The 19,510-nt window shown below is 45.1% G+C and overlaps 1 protein-coding gene across 5 annotated transcripts in view; it reads right to left on the bottom strand.

The window, feature by feature from the left end:
- Nucleotides 1-19,510, bottom strand: part of GCNT2 (glucosaminyl (N-acetyl) transferase 2 (I blood group)) — a 106,749-nt gene that overhangs the window by 30,460 nt on the left and 56,779 nt on the right. Inside the window, exon 1 of one of the 5 annotated variants that reach the window (XM_079148956.1) lies at nt 1,805-3,697. The exons of the other annotated variants lie outside the window; for them this stretch is intronic. Within the exon in view, the coding sequence (XP_079005082.1) occupies nt 1,805-2,729 (925 nt within the window). The 5' untranslated portion in view covers nt 2,730-3,697. Of the gene's footprint in view, nt 1-1,804; nt 3,698-19,510 lie in introns of those variants that run through there. 5 annotated transcript variants of the gene reach the window in all.

Here is a 19,510-nt window from a genome sequence, read left to right as displayed (position 1 = left end):
TGATGTCAATTCCAGAAAGGGCACCTGTGACTTTGGTTAGCTCAGGGGACCCGACAGGCCTCACGTGCTCACTGTCTTCAACACGCGTGCGCACACGTACACACGTGCACCCTCTTCACGTCCCTGCTAACCTATGTCCAGTTTCGATGGCCATGTGCAGCTTACTTCCACACCCTTCCTCATTTTTCCCAGTCACCTTTCTCCTTTCTCCTCTCTGGGATTCTGCAGAAAATTTATTTAGAAAATACAGGAAAGAAGAAAGGATTGTTTCTTCTATTCCTGCTACAAGAGAAAAGCTAGAACTTCAGGGCAATCAAATCCAAGATCTGAACCCAGCTTAGCCTTGGAAGAGCTATGTGAACCGCACAAGCAAAATACCTTCACTACTTGCAACTGCCAACAGTGATTAGATGCACAATGTAACGTCTGGCACAAACTATACCAACAAATACTGTATTCCATGCCATGTCCAAGATGCATACATAGGTTTAAATTAGGTATTGGTAAATAATGGGGTTAAAACTCACTATGATAGGATAAAGGTTGGGTCACTGCCCCTCTACAAATATTTGTGACCTGACAGCTTAGTATCTCTGAAAAGAAAACTCTCACAGAACAGCCTATGCCAGCCTATCCCAGTCACCTTGCCTGTCCACTGTCTGTCCTTAAATAGAATTCTGTGACTATCACATTGGTTTAGTGCTTAGGAATGCTGAGTTATCTTGCTGCTTTGAGTCTACTTTCAGATATGAAGGTAGCTACAAACACCATTCAGGAGCGAGCTGGATAAGGCCACCACACACGAGCCAGTTGTTTCAAGAAGGGCAGGCAAAGGGCCACCCTCACACAGGACTCCTAACTACAACCCTGCTAGCAAGTATAGGGAACAAGTTTACTGGACCATTCCCAGAAAGAGGCACCACAGGCCACAGGCCACCAATGGGAAACGGGATTTTGAAAAGAAGCCCAGTTTTGAATCAAAGAGGGGGTCTGTGTCTGTCTTGTGCCTTCAGCTGCCTGGCAGACCTGGGACCCCTTTCTGAACCAACAAGCCCAAAGCCTTCACAGAGCATAAAAGCACAAGGCTGCAAACTGGAATTAGTAATAAAAATCTGTGACCTAAAAAACCGAGAATGCTCCTTGGATCAACTCCATCTAGAACCTCTTCCTGTATGACTCCATTCAGTGTTAACCACTCCTCCAGGACACACAGTATCAGGCTAGATTCGTTGAACAGAGATGACTCAAGACCTGGGTACTTGTTTGGATCTCATATCAGAGACATTTAAGCCGGAGTGATAATTTGTGAACACCTAACGAGGTTTCCAAGATTCTAAAAACAGCCCCACCCACAACAGTTCCAAGAACTTGTGCATCAATGAAAAGGATGGTTGTGTCAATGACAGTACATCCCATGCCTCTGATGGAAAAGTCACCTATTGCCGGAATGATTCTTTTAAAAATCAGTCTCATTATGTTATAGCTGTGCTTATGAAAAATATTCATTCAAAATACTGAGCTCAAAGTTGGCAACTTTGTGATACACAACCAAAGGAAGTTTTTGTCAGATTTACTGTCAGGATTTCTTAGATCATTGTATACAACATATTTTTATAAGACCACAGAGCCAGCACAAAACTGTCACTAAAAGCAACCAAATGAATCATTTCCTAAGCATGTAAGGTTTTTTTTTTCTTTTCTTTTCCCCCAAAGAATTTCAAATGAATCAGTTCTCTGGAGCAACCGAATGCTAGCAAACTCAACCTATCCATAAAAAGACAAGGGAATGGACATTGGCACCTACCTGGAATCCTATTTAGTGTCACCCAGTAATGCTCATCAGGACTATAAGTGTCTTTGGACCACTGGAGCAAATCAACAGCCCTCGGGTCATGGAGAACGAAGTTGACAAACTCCCTGGTAAGGGCCACATAGGCAGTGCCAAAGTAGATGGTCAGCTGGTGTGGAGGTGAGGTTTTCAAAATATTAGTATTTTTTACAAAAGAACCATGTTTGCCTAGGTATTCTCGGTGGACATACTTGGTCCGACCAATCGCATGAGCTGGGGGCAGCACCCCTGGGGTAATGTTCTTCCCTTTAAATCCTTTCAGATACTGAACTATTTCCTTGTTGGTTTTCAGGGGGAAATCTTGCCCACAGGTGTTGAGGACGTACTTCCAGGGGACCTCGGAGTTCACCAGGTCCTTCATGCAGTTCAGATCCGCCTGGAGCCTGGAAATCCCACCATAGACCACAGATTCTCTCTTAGAAGCCATGAAGGCATTTGGGAAGCAGCTCAGTAACCGCCACACAGATATTTTAAACTCAGTTGAGGCTTTTTCATCCACGTGAACACAGTAGACATTTTGGGGCATATAAATGGCCCTAAAGAGCCTTTCAAAAGTATCGAAGTCCTTATGGATCACCATGACAAATGCCAAGGAGAACGCAGCTTCTTCTCCTGACAGGGGGCTTGTGATGTAGTGACTCTGGGTCACGTAGTCCTCGCAAGAAAGTCTTCCCAAAGGTGATGGCAGTGTCTTTCTCCACAGAAAGGTGGCCTTCTTTTCTAAGGTGTGATTGCAGGCACCGATCCTAAGAGACCTTTCACTGGAACCCTTTCGCCTCTCGTAACTTTTTGGTAGGCTTACCTGGCTATTGTAAAATAGCACCAAAGAAAACACACCGAGCACACTGATAGCCAAAAAGTAATTCCTCCAATAGTTCATTATTTTTACTTCCCCAGGAAAAGAATCTCTCTTCAGAGATTGAGAAACGATCCTCGTCCCCGAAACCACAAGTGTGAGAAGATGAACTGACTTCTCTTGCAATCTTGAATTTCGACAGCTTCCCCCAGAAGCCTGGCTTGCTCTCCTCCAGTTCTTTAATCCTCCTGTGTCCTGGGCTTCAGTGTCTCGTCCATCCTCTTTGGGGCTGGCTGGAGATGTGATGCTTTCCCAACCGGCTCTGGTGTGCAGCCCCGCAATACTGAATCCCTGCTGCTCAGCCCAGCCCAGCCCAGCCCAGCCCAGCCTCCGGGAAGCCTCCTCATTTGCATATGAAATTCAAGTGATGGCTCTTAGCAAATTACATGCTGGAATGGAAAGACGGGTTTCTCTTACATCACTCCCTCTGCCTCCCCTACTCCGAGCCAGCCAGTCTATTCAGTTCCGATCTCCCTTCTCTTCCCCCATGCCTTCTAGAATAAGTGACTCTCTTTTTACTGGCAAGCCCCACAACTTATTAGCAGCCCTTGGAAACCACAGCACTCAACACATCTGCTCCTTGGGTTGTTTTTTTTTTTTGTTTTTTGTTTTTTTTTTTTTTTTTTTCTTCTTGTTTCTCTGCTACCTCTTTTCATTTCAGGGTTATCTCTGCCTCATGGCACACACAGATAAGGACAGATGCCTGATGATCAGCAGCAAAAAAAAAAAAAATGAAACTTCAATGGGCAAGGTTTGCTGGATTAAATCAGACACAATCTGATGTGTGGCGCAGCCTATAAATGCACAGGCTATCAGCAGCAGAACTAAGAACGCACCCGTGGGGGCAGGGTGAGGGTGACTTTTCACTTTAGATGGGTGCTTATGCATACAATGAAGCAAACACACCTTCCTGTGCTTGCTGGAGAGAAATGTGATAGTCATTGTTCCCAGAGAGCACACATTGGTTCCCATTTCACACAGAGCTTCAGATGACTTGAGCTCTCGAAGTGATATTGTGTATAATGTGTGCATGACTGACTACCTGCAGGTTCTCTTTAAAGTCTCGGTCTCCTTCCTACTCACCCTCCTCTCCCACTTCTACTCTGAAGAAAGAACAAATGCTTCCAGGCTGCTGCAAAATTCCTGGAAGTATCAGTCACTGTCGTTCGGGGGGAACCAGGAAGAGCAGGTCTGGTCACATTGCACAGGGCTTCTCGTTGCTCACCTGTGCAAGGTGTTGGTTGCAAGTGAGCCCGCAGTGGCAAATGTGGTGTGCATCTGGAATTGAGGCTGGCGCTAAGGACACTTCTGGAGGGAAAGTGACGAGTCCAAGTAAAAGATGTACTATTGCAGCCACAGAAAACGTGTTAAAAACAGGCCCTGTTCTCAGCTCACTCTGGAAGTTAGCCAGCTGTTCTACCTGTGTGGGCTCCACGCAGCCACCAGAGCAGCAGCTCCGCCCCCCCTTAGGAAAACATTGGAGCATAAGGCAGCAATCTCCCTGCCCCTCCCTGCCTTTAATGTTCTATAGTTCACCTTACTAATCAATGACAGCAGGGAATGCACAACAGAGGCTGATTTGGAGAACCGCTAAAGAATTGGCAGAGAGCTTTGGGATCACCACACACAACCCCTTTACTTTACAGATGAGGAAACTGAGGCTGATTAAAAAAAAAATATTCTTCCCCAAGTCATTCAGCGGAATGGAAACCAGAGCCTTGTTCTTCAGCTCCCTTGTCCTGAGGCCAGTCTGCCTGGCTAAATTCCAGCTGGTTGCTGTGATCAGGGTGAAGTTACTTAACCTCTCTAGGCACCAGGCCCTCTGTCTGTGAAATGGTAAATAACAGTGGCTCCTATTTCACATGGCTGGTAGGAAGATTCAATGAGATAACTCTTGGTCATGGTTTGGCAAGAATTTGGGCACTTAGCGTATCTTCCATAAGGCTTGGCTCTGACTATTGCTCTGGCTTCTCGTTCGAAACAATATTCAACACTTTGGACCCTGCTAATGAGCTAGTATTTTGATTTCTGCTCTGAGTAACGGAAAAGAGAAACGTTTACCTTAAAGCTTTTAAATGGGTCAATTTAGTCCCAGAGGTTAAATACCACTCTTTTCCTTCTCTCCCCGCTCCCCCTTAACACACAGGAAATAAAGCTATCGGAGAAGGACAATCAAAAAGCCCATTCTGCTGCCTTCGCTCCCTTCATTTGCTCTAGAGTCACATCCTTTTCTGCAAAATACATTCTTGAAGGACTGTGGAGAACAGGAGAGGAAGGCTGAGAAGTAGGAAGGGAAGCAAAGGGCTTCCTTCACTGCAGGTCCTGTCTTTTCTTATTTTTTCCTTTCTCTTTGATCCTACAACAGGGAGCGCGTGGGGACCGATTCAAATTGAACCCGCAAGATCTTTCATTGTGACTTATTTAAAGCAGATTGCAAGCAGGGTAATTGCAACAGGACTTAAAAGTTCAAAATAGCAGTATTCAACCCCCCCCCCCCGCAAAAAAAAAACAAAAAAAAAAACAACCCTAAAAGGAACCCCCAGGAAACATGTATATAGCTCACCCTGGCTTATTTACACTAGTTGAGATGAACACACTGAGAAGAGGGGGTAAGGACTGTTTATTGGCTGGCACGAGCAGGTTTGTTTTGCCTGATCTCTCTGGTAACAGAACACGCATTTTCTTCCAGTAAATAACTGGGAGAGCTGAGCTATTAACTTCCAAACCTGGACATATTTCTGGTTCACTCTAGTTGGTGTAACAAATCGAAAACTGTCATCAAGTGGGCATTTTGTATCCCGCCTCTCTGTGCCCCAAGATAACCTTTATGGTCACAAACAAAGAATAGCCCCAAGGACTACAGCTCATAGGACATAATGGGCCCAGCCCCAAGAGTGAGACAAAGAGCTGGGCTCTGGGGGGCAGGGCCTTCCAAGAGCTGGGTGGGATCCCTTTTCCTGAACAATGACTTAGTTCTTATTAAACTTACCTAAAATTTTGCATTCACCCTAGCTGGGTGGACAGAGGAGGGGGTGTGGGATTGGAACCCTGGGCATTACTGGCTGTTGAATCAAGGCAGTTATTTCTTTATTTAAATTGACAGGTCATATTTGTACACTTGCACAGCGCTGACATTCATATACATAATATAAAAAGTGCCATCATTAAATCAGGGTGATTAGCATTTCCATCTGCTCAATTGTTATCATTCTATATGTTAGGAATCCTCAAACTCTTCTCCCCTAGTAATTCTGAAAAGTACAACTAATTGTTTCAGACTGTGGTGTCCCTATTGTGTAACGTGACTCTGGACCTACTGCCCTCCTCTAGCCCAGCGAGTAAAGGTAAATAATTCATGTTGTCATTCATTTGTGGAAGCTCAGAAAGGATTTTTTTTTTTTTTTTAAATTGGGGATTGAACCCAGGGGTGCTCAACCACTGAGCCACATCCTCAGCCCTTTTTTATGTTTTAATTTTGAGACAGGGCCTCACTCAGTTTCTGAGGCCGGCTGGAAACTTGCGATCCTCCTGCCTCAGCCTCCTGAGTCACTGGGATTCCAGGCGTGTGAAGGCAGTGTGCAACTCCAGCCGGACTGCAGCGTCCTGCCCAGGAGGCTTTGGTTAGGTCAGTCTGGCAACCTCAAACCTTTTGGCCGGCCACAAGCAAGACACAGAAGGTAAATAAAACCAAAAGTCTCCAAGAAACCAAAATAATGATTGCACACAGCTGGCTGGACTGACATTCTCCCATGTGCACAGGTGGGTAAGACGCAGTGAGAGGGGAAATGGTGGAGGGTGGAGCAGCAGGGCTTGAGAATTGACAGAGGCAGCTAACACCAGGCCAAGCCCAAGGCGTTGACGCTGAGGAGGGTGGGGACTGGGACCGGAAAGAGCCCGCGCACCATTCCCCCGAGAACAGTGGCTCCCTCTCCACGCCAGCAACTGATGCCCCACTGCATCAGGGACCCGGCGCTGCCAGATCTCCGATGTGGAAGAGAAGTGAGGAAGTCCGGATTTGATCAGAAAAACTCCCAAACTTCCGAAATGTCATCACTAATTTGCAGATTTTAAAATCACGAATATCTATGTGCACGCGTGTGCACGCACACACAGGGCGATTGCGTTGCCATCTTTGGTTGAAGCACCAAAGCTCCCGCGCCTTCCAACCCTCTTGAGCCCCAGCCTCTTAGCTCTCAGTTTAGACACGGTCGCAACAAATGTTCTCAGAGCTAAGCAGATGAGAAGTCGCAAATCGGAGGAGGGATGGGGAAGTGGCAGGTTGGAACGCTGTTGTCAGCAACAGGTGATGGTCTGAGAATGAACCAGGTTTGAGATCCAAAGTGCAGCCGCATGAGGTCCTTTGCACTCAGAGTAACCAGCGCTGAGAGAGAGCTCAACACCCATTTTTTTCCCCATTCCAAGATCAATACCTCTAGTATTTATAAAGATCACATTACTGTCCGTGAAAGGACTTCAAGACCATGAAGATGGTGCAAACGAGCCTCTAGATCAACACTTAGACTTTCTTGAAAATAAGCAGAGAACAAAAAATGAAATAGAGGCCGGGTACAGAGGCCATGCCTGTAATTCCAGCAGCTCAGGAGGCTGAGGCAAAAGGATCGCAAATTCAAAGCCAGCCTCAGCGATTTAGGTGAGTCTCTCAGCAACATATCGAGACCCTGTCTCAAAATAAGAAATAAAAAGGGCTGGGGATGTGACTCAGTGGTTAAGCGCCCCTAGACTCAATTGCCAGTACCAAAAAAAGAAAAGAAAAAGAAAGAGAAATAGAAACACACTAATAGATACATATATATTCTACATGCTCTACTTGAAAAGGTATTTCTGAAATGTGTTTATTCAGAAAATCACTTTGCAATGCTGGGGATTGAACCCGGGGTCTCATGCATGGTAGGTGAATGCTCTACCACTGAGCCACACTCCCGGAACCCTTTTAGAAAAAAAAAAAATCATCATTTTGTGCACAAAAGGGTAGATCTTGACTTTCTAGAAAACTCACATTTATGACAAAACTTCTTGCTCAAAAAATTCCAGGCAAATCCGTCTGTCAGGACTTTTTCTGGGAAGAGCCAGATAATACATAATTTCAGGCTGCAGCCCAGCTGCTCAGCTTGGCTAGGATAATACGGAAGTGGCCCTAACGACTTGTGCCTGTGTCCTAACTAAACTTTGTCTTACAGACGCAGAAATCTAAATTTAATAGACCCCTTGTTGTCATCAAGTGGGTTTATTTTTATGTTGTTTTTGACCACTCAAAAAACATAAAAAAAAAAATCACTGTTCGCTCAAGGGCAGATTTAGCCCAGAGGCTGTAGTTAGGTGCTCTTAGATTTTAATCATCCTCCTCCGGGCCTAAATTTTGCAACTTCAGGGTTGTTGCAATCACTTATTAATTTCCGTGTCTTCCCAATGAGGAAGTATGAGATGGTGGCAAATAATAGTGCTGATCATCCCACGGCCAAATCATACCCTTTTGCAAACGCAGTCTGGGTAGAGGGCAGAGTGCTGGATTTACCGAGTTTGGACAAGTAATGGGCACCATAACAGCTGTGTGCGAGGGGGTCATTCTGCCACTTAAAAGATCCCTAAGTGCAGGCTGGCGCCCCCAAAACCTCAAGGTCACATTATCAAGGGCAGAGTCTTGATAATGCCTTCTGCTCCGACCCCAGCACAGTGAAATATCCCTTCATTCCCAATTGTAGTCTCTCTTTAAAAAAAAAAAAAAAAAATTATTTGTAGATGAACATAATACCTTTATTTTATTTAGTTAGTTTTATGTGGTACTGAGGATCAGACCCAGTGCCTCACACGTGCCAGGCAAGCATTCTACCACTGAGCTACAGCCCCAGCCCCGAGTATAGTCTCTTGAGTCTGTTTATTCAAAGTGCATTCAACTTGGCTACTTTTTTAGAGAGCTGGCCTGCTGGAGTACCCTAAAAAAAACTGGAGATAGAGACAAATGCATGGTGGTCAAGACTTCCAAGTGGGATGTGGTGGTGCACACCTGTAATCCCAGCACCTTAGGAGGCTGAGGCAGGAGGATCGCAAGTTGGAGGCCAGACTGGATAATTTATCTTGGGACTCTGTCTGAAGATAAAATAGAAAAAGGGTTGAGGATGTAGCTCAGTGGAAGAGCACCCCGGGTTCAATCCTCAGTACCATGAAAATATCACAAATCCATAATCTAAAATCTTACGCTCCATTGCAGAGACCAACATGGGTAACTTTCTTTCACAGAAACGCTTCTCTGCAAATGTCACTTCTGAGAAAAAGGACTGCAAATTCACAATGAAAATATCTGCCCAAATCTGGATATTATTGTTGTTTTTTTTTTTTTTTTTTCCATACCAACTACCTCCAAAGCCCGAACTGTATGGATTTTTTTGTTTCTTTCACTGAGCTACACCCCCAGCTCCAGAGACAGTATTTTCTTTTACTTTACTTATTTATTTTACAGTGCTGAGTCCAGGGACTGCTAGGCAGCTCCGCCACTGAGCTACAGTACTTTACAACATCATTGCTGCCTGCCAGAGATCTGTATCTTACTGATCCAGGGTCCTCAGCTTCTGGACGTTTTCACATAAATGGAAACAAAACAATCCTAAAATAGAGACAGGCAGTGTTTTTCTCCAATTTCCACTTTTAATAGCCCTATTAAATTCTTGACTCATTTTTCAGTTTATCCAATCCTCTCTGCAAGCCAGCTACATTCCCACAGAGTTTAGACAGTTTGTTAGGGCAGAGTGCTTGGAGAAATCCCCCCAAAAGGACATTTCTTCTACTTTTCTAGAAATTGAAGCTGGAACCTATTTTCCTGCAAGATACATCCTGTGTTTGGACCTCACAGAAAGTAATATTTGTATCTGATTCCCCCACTGGTTAAAGTGATTTTAGATTCAAATGTTATATTTTCCTGTCCTGGCATCTAAAAAATGGACAGGTAAATATAAAATGTATAAACTCCAAACTCTGACCACAAAAGCAATTGGAAAATTGTTGCCTGATCTTGGTCTGCTTTGGTCGGACCCTCGTGCCTGGTACGGTGGTGTTGGTCGCTCCCCTTGGGTGTGTTGACATAACTAAGTGGTTTCCAGTAACACATTTTCCAGTTGTCCAGAAGAATTGTTCCATGGACATAAGTAGTTAGGGCACTAATTCTGAATGGTGACTCGCCCTGGGAGTAGAAAGGTGAGCAGGAATGGGGTGGGGGAGGCTTGGAGGGAACAAGGTCTGTAGTCTGCTCAGGACTATGAAGGACACGTGTTTTGTTTGTTTGTTTGTTTGTTGCGGTGCTGGGGATTGAACCCAGGGCCTTGTGCTTGCAAGGCAAGCACTTTACCAACTGAGCTATCTCCCCAGCCCTTGTTTTTATTTTTTGAGAACATGTGTTTTTCAGTGCTAAGACTGGTTAAGTCCCTGGCAAACCAGGAAGAACTGGTCGCCTCAGATACCACTGATTCTACTCACTCCCTGATTCAGAATCATTTCTGAAAGGAACCACTGAGAACAGAATAGTCGATAATTGATCAATGAGAAAGAGAAGAAAGCTCAAGCCATTGTGGGTAGCGGGGGCAAGCGTGCCAATCAGCGCTAGGTCTACGGCATGTTAAAAACCCTACGTGATCCTTCTTCACATATGAGCAAATCACTGAGGCATGAGGACAAAGTGATTAACTGTCATGCGAGGGCTTCATAGTGAACCCAAAAGAACGCACTTATGTCATACTAACTATATGAATGTTCCCCAGTAGATATTACAGGGTTTAGTAACAACCTAAATATTAATGGCAGGACTCAGAGATAATAATTACTACAATGTTACTAGTTCCCAAAGTCCCCTCCCTTCCATACCACAGTATGTCTCGGGTGATCTTTCTGTATGATTTATAAGTAATTGGACTAGAAATTCATTTTATGGAGTAGGACAATCAACCAAGACGTGATCTCTCTGGCTTGCAATTTCCAAATTTGTAAAAATTTTAGGAATGGGATGAGATGATCTCACGGTCCCTTTTGTTTCTAAATTCTGTCGTTATTCCAGATTCACATAAAGAGGGGACTTTTTTATGGGAAAGTTGAAATTGGGAAGCTTGGTTTGGATTGAGTGATCGATCGCTAGGAAAAGTCCAAAACGTGGCAGGGAAACAAAGCAGAGAGAAGTCAAGAAGGCCGGGCAGTGGAGTGGAGGGCAGTGGAGTGGAGGGCAGACAGGGAGGTGCTCCTTCTCTCCGGAGATGACAACACCTAGGGAGGACAGCAGGATCTCAAAAAAGGCAGTGTTCACAGGGAGCACCAGAGACCTGGAGTCCAAGGCAGAATCTTCCTTCCTAGACCCCCAGGGAGCTCAGACTGGGACCAGGGACAGATGACAGGTTGGAAAAGTGAACTGAGGATTGGGCTCAGGAAGGAGTTAACTAAAAAGATGGAACAGGAAACCTCCAGAAGAGGGGACAGACTGGTCACGGCACAAAGCTGACTCCATTAGGATGACCCGAGGGTCTCCAGCTCACTCAGGAAAGATCCGAGTTTGACCTGCGGTGTTTTTAGTTAAGTCTGATCTTTTCAATCTGGCTGCAGAGAAAGATAAGAGACAGTGACGCTGATGGAAGTTTAGTGTTCCAGGGCAAAAGCTTTGAAAGTGCCATGTCTACCCGTGCATTTCCTGGAAGGGGACAGTAAGGAGGACACAAGGTAAATGGGGAAAACTTCTGCCACTCACGCCTCTGTCCGGAAGCATATTAAGAAAAGAAGCCAGCCACGCTGTACAGACCAGAGGGTGAGAGAAAGACCAGTTTCTGAGTAGATTTGACTTAGAGAAACCACCTGAAGAAAGGACTTCTTAAGAAAGCAATGAACACACTTTTACTTTGGATATAACTTTCTTTTTTTTAATGTGGCTGTGGGGATGTGCATGCTAGGCTGAGGCAGGAGGATCCCAAGTTTGAGGACAACCTCAGTAACTCAGCAAGACCCTGTCTCAAAATAAAAAGGGCTGGAGATATGGCTCACTATTTAAGCACCCCTAGGTTAAAGCCCCCATAGCCAATTTTTTAAAAAAGAGATGCTTTAGAAAAACTGAATGGAAAAGATTTTCCCCCTTGCTGTTCCCAGGAGCAGTGGAGGTTCAGGAAATGTCCAATGTCCAGGAAAGACTGAGCTTAGCTGGAAGATGCTGTCTGAAGTTGACTTCTTAGGATCTGGCCATATAACCTAGGGTCTGTGTGTAGGAGGTGATGATGATTTGCGATTGATTGGGCAGCAACACCAAGTGGCATTGGCAGATTGAAAATTATTTCCTGGTGGGTTGGGGATGTAGCTCACATGTGTGAGGCCCTGGGTTCCATCCTCAGTACCACAAAAATAAATAAATAAATAAATAAGCAAATAAATAAATATATTAAAGAATTGTTTCCTGGGGGTTTCCCGGTAGCTCAGTGATAGAGCGCTTACCTACCATGTGCCAGGCCCTGGGTTCAATTCCTAGCATCATAAAAAGGAAAACAAGAAATTACTCCCTTTTGACTCGATGCAATAAATAAGTATTTACTGTCAGGCCACTGGACTTGCTATATTAAGCTGCCAAAAACACAGAAAGAGATTCCAGTCCAGTCAGGCAATCCACATTGACAATTATAATGCAAAGAGTATAGAAGGACATTAAAGAATCATAACGATGTTTGAAAAAGGTATAAAACCAAGGAGAAAACAGCAGCAGGAGCTTCCTAAGTGACAAGCCATCGAATGCAGTCACATCGAGGCCACTCTTCTAAATGGGAGCAACGGAGAGGAGCGGCACAAAAGTACCAAGGGCAGGAGAACAAGGCACGGTGGGTTTTCTGGAATGTTCCTTTCAGGTCAATTGGGAATTCCCACAGTGGGAATGGACGATGAGGTGATGGAGATGATGAGGTGATGAGGTGATGAGGTGATCGCCATCCGTGTGCTGCTATCATGACAAGGCACCATGTTGACCTGCTTACATGGAACACCTCAGTTACTGATGGGGAAACTAGGGAATTGACAAGGTCGTGCTCAGAGCTATGCCTTCAAAAGAAAATTGTGTGCAGAGCTGTGTGAAGGTTTTGAGGAGCGAAACCTGAGCCGGAGAGGCCACTGGATGAATCCAACAATCTGTCTGAGCGACTCAATGGGCTGAAGTTAAGGGCAGTCAAAGGGGAGCTGGCGAGGTCCCACCTCTGGCAGAATGTGCAGAATGCGCCGATTAGATACGGGAGGCCTGGGGCACAGGGAGAATTGTGGGGACTGCAGCCGGGGTTAGTGGGGAGGAGGCAGAGGGAAGGCGGAGCCTGCCAGCAGGGGCTTGGGAAGAGATGTCCAGAAGGCAACAGAAGTGAGGGAGGGGGCCTGGGAGATGATGCAGGGCTATGACTCATTGGTTCAGAAATGGCAATGAGGCAGTGGTGGTGACGGGGCGCACGCACACCTATAATCTCATTGGCTCGGGAGGCTGAGGTCGGAGGATTGCAACTTTGAGGCCAATCTTAGCAATTTAGTAAGACCCCAAGCAATTTAGTGAGACCCTGTCTGAAAATAAAAATTGAAAAGGGCTGGGAATGTAGCTCAGTGAGAAAGTGCCCCTGGGTTCAATCTGCAGTACCAACAACAACCAAAAAACAAAAACAAAAACAAAAACCAGAAACAAGAAAGAAAGAAAAAAGTGAGAAAACAGTGATTCTATGCATTGCATTGTGGACAGGGGACAAAACATTGCATCAGACACAGGATGACAAGAATTTGTGCCCTGGCTTTGTCAATTACTCGCTGTTCCATAAATTCAGCAAATATTTAGAGTTGCTGATGTGTCCTACATCGAAGTTCAATTGCAAAGTTAATGCATTAGGGGAAAACAACATAACACTCAGAATTCCTCTCAACCAGTTCTTCAGGAAGCTGAGATAAGAGGACCTCAAGTTCAAGCCCAGCCTGAGAAACTTTTATGAACAAAAAATAAAAAGGCCTGGGAATGTAGCTCAGTGGTAGAGTGCTTGCCTGCTATGTCCAAGGTCCTGGATTCAGTCCACAGTAACCACAAAAAGAAAAAGGGAAAAAAAATTTCCTCTGGAAAAATCCCTTGGGAATGTGTCATGCTACGATGACATACAGTGTCTCCATAATTCCAATATGGCTCATTTTCCTTTTCATCTTGATCTAGAGGGCTGTTTCTTCTAATGAGCACCAGATGAACAAGTTGGCCAGAAGATAAGCAAAGTCTTTGTTGCACTCTGAACCCAGCACTCATTGGGTGGAAAGGAGGCCAGGCTGAGATGACTGACCCATTTGAACCTACACAAAATGTGTGTGCGTGTGCGCACACGCATGTACAGTTGATTTGTATAAGTTAAATTAATACGAGCCTGGCTCCACATTCTACTGAGCACAGCCTATGGGTCAGAGGTTGTGCTATATTTAAGGAGAGCAAAAATTGATACATGCCATTTCTGCCCTGAAGCTTTGTCTAGAGGGCCACTAGGCACTTGCAACAGAAGTGGTAACAGCACAATGTGGCCCAGGAGAAGTGAATTAGGAAAGGTTTTTGTAGAGAATGTGACTCTCAGCAAATTTTAAAAGCAGATGCAGGATAGGAGAGAAGAAGCACCCCAGAGCATCCTCTCAAGGGACTGGCACGAATCACTGCAGGGAGGCTGGAATTGGCACAGGTGGGACCTGCAAGTTACCTGGGAGAGTTGGAGTGTGGCATGGGCTGGGGGGGCACAGCTAGAGAAGACTCCAGGGCCAGTTGAGCTTTCTGTGCCCAACCAAGGGGCTAAGGTGTTGCAGGAAGGAGAGAGAAATAAGCACATGATCAGAGGTGCATTTTATACAGGTCATTCTGTCACTCTGGAAGATGGATTAGAGTAGGCTGGGAATGGAGGCAGGGACACTGGTTAGAAGAAATTATACTAGTGCAGGAGACAGAGGAGGGACGGATGACAACATCATGATAGGAAGACGGCCAACGGCTGGATCCTGGTTACCGAGTTTTTATAGCAGGTACTAAGCTTAGCACTTACACCCACCGTCCAGTGTCATACGCCAGTAACCCCACCCGGATGCTGTCGGGTTTGTCATTCAAGTCCAGCTCCGTTCGTATGCTGCCCACCTTCCTCCTGGGCCAGCTCTTGCCCTGTCCTTTTGGCTGCAGCTCCACTGGCTGCTTTTCTGGCTCCTGAACGCTCCAGGCTCTTGGTCACTCCAGGACCTTTGCCATCCCTAGTCTCCACCTGCAGCCTCCCTCCCAAGTGTGTGGCTGGCTCACCCTCGTTTTGAGGATGCAGTTCATACACTGCCGCTGCCAAGAAGCCTTCTTAGACCCACCTCATCTAAAGAAGTTCCCTTCCTGTACCAACAGGTATATTTCCTTCATAGCGCTTTTCCTGATTCTAATGATCTTGCTTACCTGTCTGTCTTCCTCCTCCTAGAATACATACTCTATGGGTGGGGACCTTATTTGTCTTATTCGCTACAATATCCCAGTACCTAGCACAGTTCCTAGCACGTACATCAGGTGAATGAATATGCATTTTGTAGATAAAAATAAACTACAGGTTGAGTATCCCTAATACAAAAATTTGAAATCCGAAATGCTCCAAAATCTGAAATATTTTGAGCACTGATGTAACACAAGTAGAAAATTTACACCACAAAACTATTTTTTTCATGTACAACATCATTTAAAACATTAAACGAAATTACCTTCATGCTGCGTGTACAAAGCAGACATGAAATATAAATGAGTTTTGTGTTTAGACTTGGGTCCTATCCCTATCTCAAAGACCTATGCAAATATTCTAAAATGTTTTCATTATCCAAAATTTAAAACACTTCTGGTTCCAAGCATGCAGGATGAGGATGAGAAATATTCACATTGTTCTACTGTTATTATAGATAGTAACATAATAACATTAAAATATGTTCCAGGCACGGGTATAATTGATTTAAGCTCACAGATTTAGTAAATATTATTTTCTTCATTTTACAGATGAAGAAACTGGGATACCGGAGTTAAGTAATTTATGCAAAGTTACACTGCGTGTACATGGCAGAGTCAGGGTCAAATTCGTGCTGTCTGGCTGGCTCCTGGGTCCTTGCTTTACCATGTGTGCTGTATTTCCCCCACCCACACCCCCCCCTTTTTTTTTTTTTTTTTGGTACCAATGATTGAATTCAGGGGCACTCGACCACTGAGCCACATCCCCAGCCCTATTTTGTACTTTATTTTAGACACAGGGGCTCACTGTGTTGCTTAGCACCTCCCTAAATTGCTGAGGTTGGCTTTGAACTCGCGACCCTCCTGCCTCAGCCTCCAAGCCGCTGGGATTACGCCCCACGCTGTATCCCTTCTCTACCGCTAAGGTTTGCTAAGGTTTGCAAATGTCAGGTCACCAGGGTGGTGATGGCTCAACTGGGATTCCAACCTGGTTCCCTCTGACTCTGGAATCTGAGCCCCAAACACCTACACTCCAGGGAAAGCCATATGAACAGGGAAGAGGGCCGAGAGATGGCGAGGAGAGAGAGAACCCAGCCTGAGCACACTGCGTTGAATTCAGGGACACACAGGGAGAAGAACACGAGTTCAGCTGTGAGCATGCAGAGGTCCAGGTAGGCGCTGCGCATGCTCCGTTGTGCTTTCTGCTTTGGGAACAGAGCCCATCAGTCAACTCCTCTGAGCCCATCTCGACATTTGCAAGATGTCAACTTCAGTACCCCTCAGGTAGGATTCCTGTGAAGATTCAAGGGAGATAATCTGGCCCCATCGGCAGATATTCAGTAAACATTATCTCCCCTCCTCTATTCTGTGTCTCTGTTGATAAGAAGAAGCTAAATTTCTGGGAAAAAGAGCTATCAGGAGGAAAGGAAGAATTCTTGAGTGGGTCCAACTATATAACCATAACACAAGAAAGCTTGTGTTTGCTAGGTTTCATCTTAAGATTTGCAGTTATTGCAACAATTGAATGAAAAATGAACAAAACTAGGATCAATTTAAAATAAGTATACAATGTATATGTATGATTATATGAATGGTGTGAATCTACATTGTGTACGAGCATAGAAATGAAAAGTTGTACCCCGTTTGTGTACAATGAATCAAAATGCAACACGTATAAATAAAAAAGATTTTAATAAATAAAAGAAAATAAGTATATAAATGTTACTGTTCCTCCTCTGGATTTTTCTGTTTATTCTTATTTCTTGCTAAGAATATTCAATTTTTATCCCTGGATGAGTTATGTATTTTAGTCTTAAAGTTTCTGTTTTGTACAATGGAAACAACAGTCTCCCTTTTAAAAGGTTTTTAAAAGGATTGAAGGAGATCATGCACAAGTGATCCAAATATAATAAAATAATATTATTTTTAAGTGTTTTTGTACAAGAAAAGGGTATGCTGAGATCACGCCTTTCCCACAAAAGTAAATTTAATTGATATTTTTCAAGTTCAAATTGCTCAAGTGGTTAAAGCCATGTATATTTCATCTGTCCTGATATCACATAGAGATATCATTAATAATGCCCCCAGTGTGGGGTAAGGAAGCAATCTGCAGTGGGCTTGTGTCTGCTGCATTACCTTTCTGTGTCATCTCCACCAGGCCCTGTCCCTAGCCTTGAGCTCCAGGCAGACAAATGACCCAAGAAAGGCAGGTCAGCATTCAGCAGCCCCCGGGTTAGTAGCAGGACCTATCTGGACCAAGCAGGACCAATCTGAGGCCTCCCCTTAACTGGTGCTAGAAATATCAGGAAAAGTCTTCCTTTCCCCCCAGGAATGCCAGATGTCAAAACCAAGCAACGCCAGAGCTACTTCCAGCAGTCTTTTGATACCGTATGGGGACAAACTGCCCAAATGCGGCCAAGCCAGAAAGCAGCAGAGATATAGGGAAACCAACTCATCCAGTTTGCCTGGGACTTTGCTGGTTCTTGACATGGAAGCTCCATGCCCAGAATGCCCACCTCAGATTTGGGCAAATCGGGATAGTGGTTCATTCCGTAGAGAGATGACTTGGTAAGGGAGCGTCCTAAGCCAGGCATGGTGGCACATGCCCGTAGTCACAGGGACTCAGGAAGCTGAGACAGGAGGAACACTGGAGTCCAGGAGTTCTGGAGCAGCCTGAGAAACATAGTGAGACACCGTCTCACAAAGAAAAAGCAGCAAGTGGGGGTGTAGCTCAGTGGTAGAGCGCTTGTCTAGCATGTGTGAGGCCCTGGGTTTGATTGCTAGCACCACAAGAAGGAAAAAGAAAAGGAAGGAGGAGAAAAGGGGCCTGGATGCAGCTAGACTGGAGTCCCTGTGGGCATCGCAATTATGTGATCCTCTAAGTTCTGGTGTTTATTTAAGCTCCTTTGAGTTTCTGACACTTGCGACCTAAAAAGTCATAACCCCCTCTCAAAGAATGTGCACATATAAATAAAAGTCACAGTTAAAAAAGCAAAATAGAGTAGGAAGCACACTATTTTTAGAATCAAAAAAAAAATGAGGAAATGTGGTCACGTGGTCCCTTTGCGGGGTTGAGATAAATTTTTCGACCAAGAGGTTTTGAAAAAAAAAAAATGTATACAAAATGGAAAAAGGAAGAGAGACAAATGAAAACATTCCTATGGAAGATAAACATCCAGGCATGAGAAAGGTCAGAACAATGCAGTGGAGGAAGAAAAGGAGTCGAAACCAAAGCAGGTAGCAGCCCTGCCTTAGGGACCGGCCTGCCCTGGAGTGGGAGGAAAAGATAACTGAGTTACCAGACTGCACTGTGAAGAAACCAGCCCAGCCCACAAATGCCCAACAAGGTCTTAAGATTCAAAGCAAAGTCTCCAAGGGGACTGGCAGTGTAGCTCAGTGGTCAAGCACTTGCCTAGCATGCACAAGGCCCTGGGTTCCACCCCCAGTGCTGCAAAACCAAACCAAACAGAAACCACCAGCCCTCTGGCGCTCTACCTTGGGGCAGGTCAAAGGAAAATGCCAGAATAACCAAAAGTGCTAGAGAAAATGGACTCTGCTTAAGGCAATATGTAACAATAACTATGAAGGTCTAAGAGGTCACACGGGTGCCCCCAAAGGGAGAATGAGCTACTGCCATCAGAGCCCAATGCTCTGCAGTGTTGGAGGTTTGGGGTCCCGTTGGCCTTCCTTGGAGAAGGCGGCCGGATGGGAGAGGACCCCTCCCCAATGCATAACTGCTCATGAGCCGGGGAAAAGATGTGACAAGTGTGCTGGTGGGCTCCCTGAAGAGGGGCTTAAGGCCGGGACCCCCCAGGGCCTCCTTCTGGCCTGGTCTGGTACCTTTGCTTATCTTTTCTTTCTTTCTTCCATCCCCCACCCCCATCCCATGTTTTGGTGGAGTCCAGGCCTCCCGCATGATAGACAAGGGCTCGATCACTGAGCTGTATCCTCAGGCCCTGGCCATTTCTAATAAGGTGTTGAAAACCAAGAGATATGCTATTCTCTCCCTAGAAAGACAACATAAAAGAAAGTAAAAGAGAAAATCAGCTGACGCCTTGTGAGTAAGTGAGCATCCTTTCTACCCAGTCTTTCCAGTTTTAAATGATCTCCACTTTGTCTTCTGACACCATCTGATTCTAGGGTACTACTCATCTTCCTGGAACGTCTTTGGACACCTGATATGCCTGGGCAGGGTCTTTCCATCAAACACAATTTAATTGAGGGTGTTTAGGAGACAGGAGGAACCTAATTTTGAAGGAAGAAATGAACAGCGCTATTTGTATTCGCCCATTTGCAAAACACCATACTGATGCTAATTTTTTGGGGGGTGGGGTACTGG

Source organism: Sciurus vulgaris (assembly GCF_902686455.1).
Source record: "Sciurus vulgaris genome assembly, chromosome: 7".
Classification (NCBI taxonomy): Eukaryota; Metazoa; Chordata; class Mammalia; order Rodentia; family Sciuridae; genus Sciurus; species Sciurus vulgaris.
Note: the sequence above shows the minus strand (reverse complement) of the source record. Positions and strands in the feature narration are given on the sequence as shown.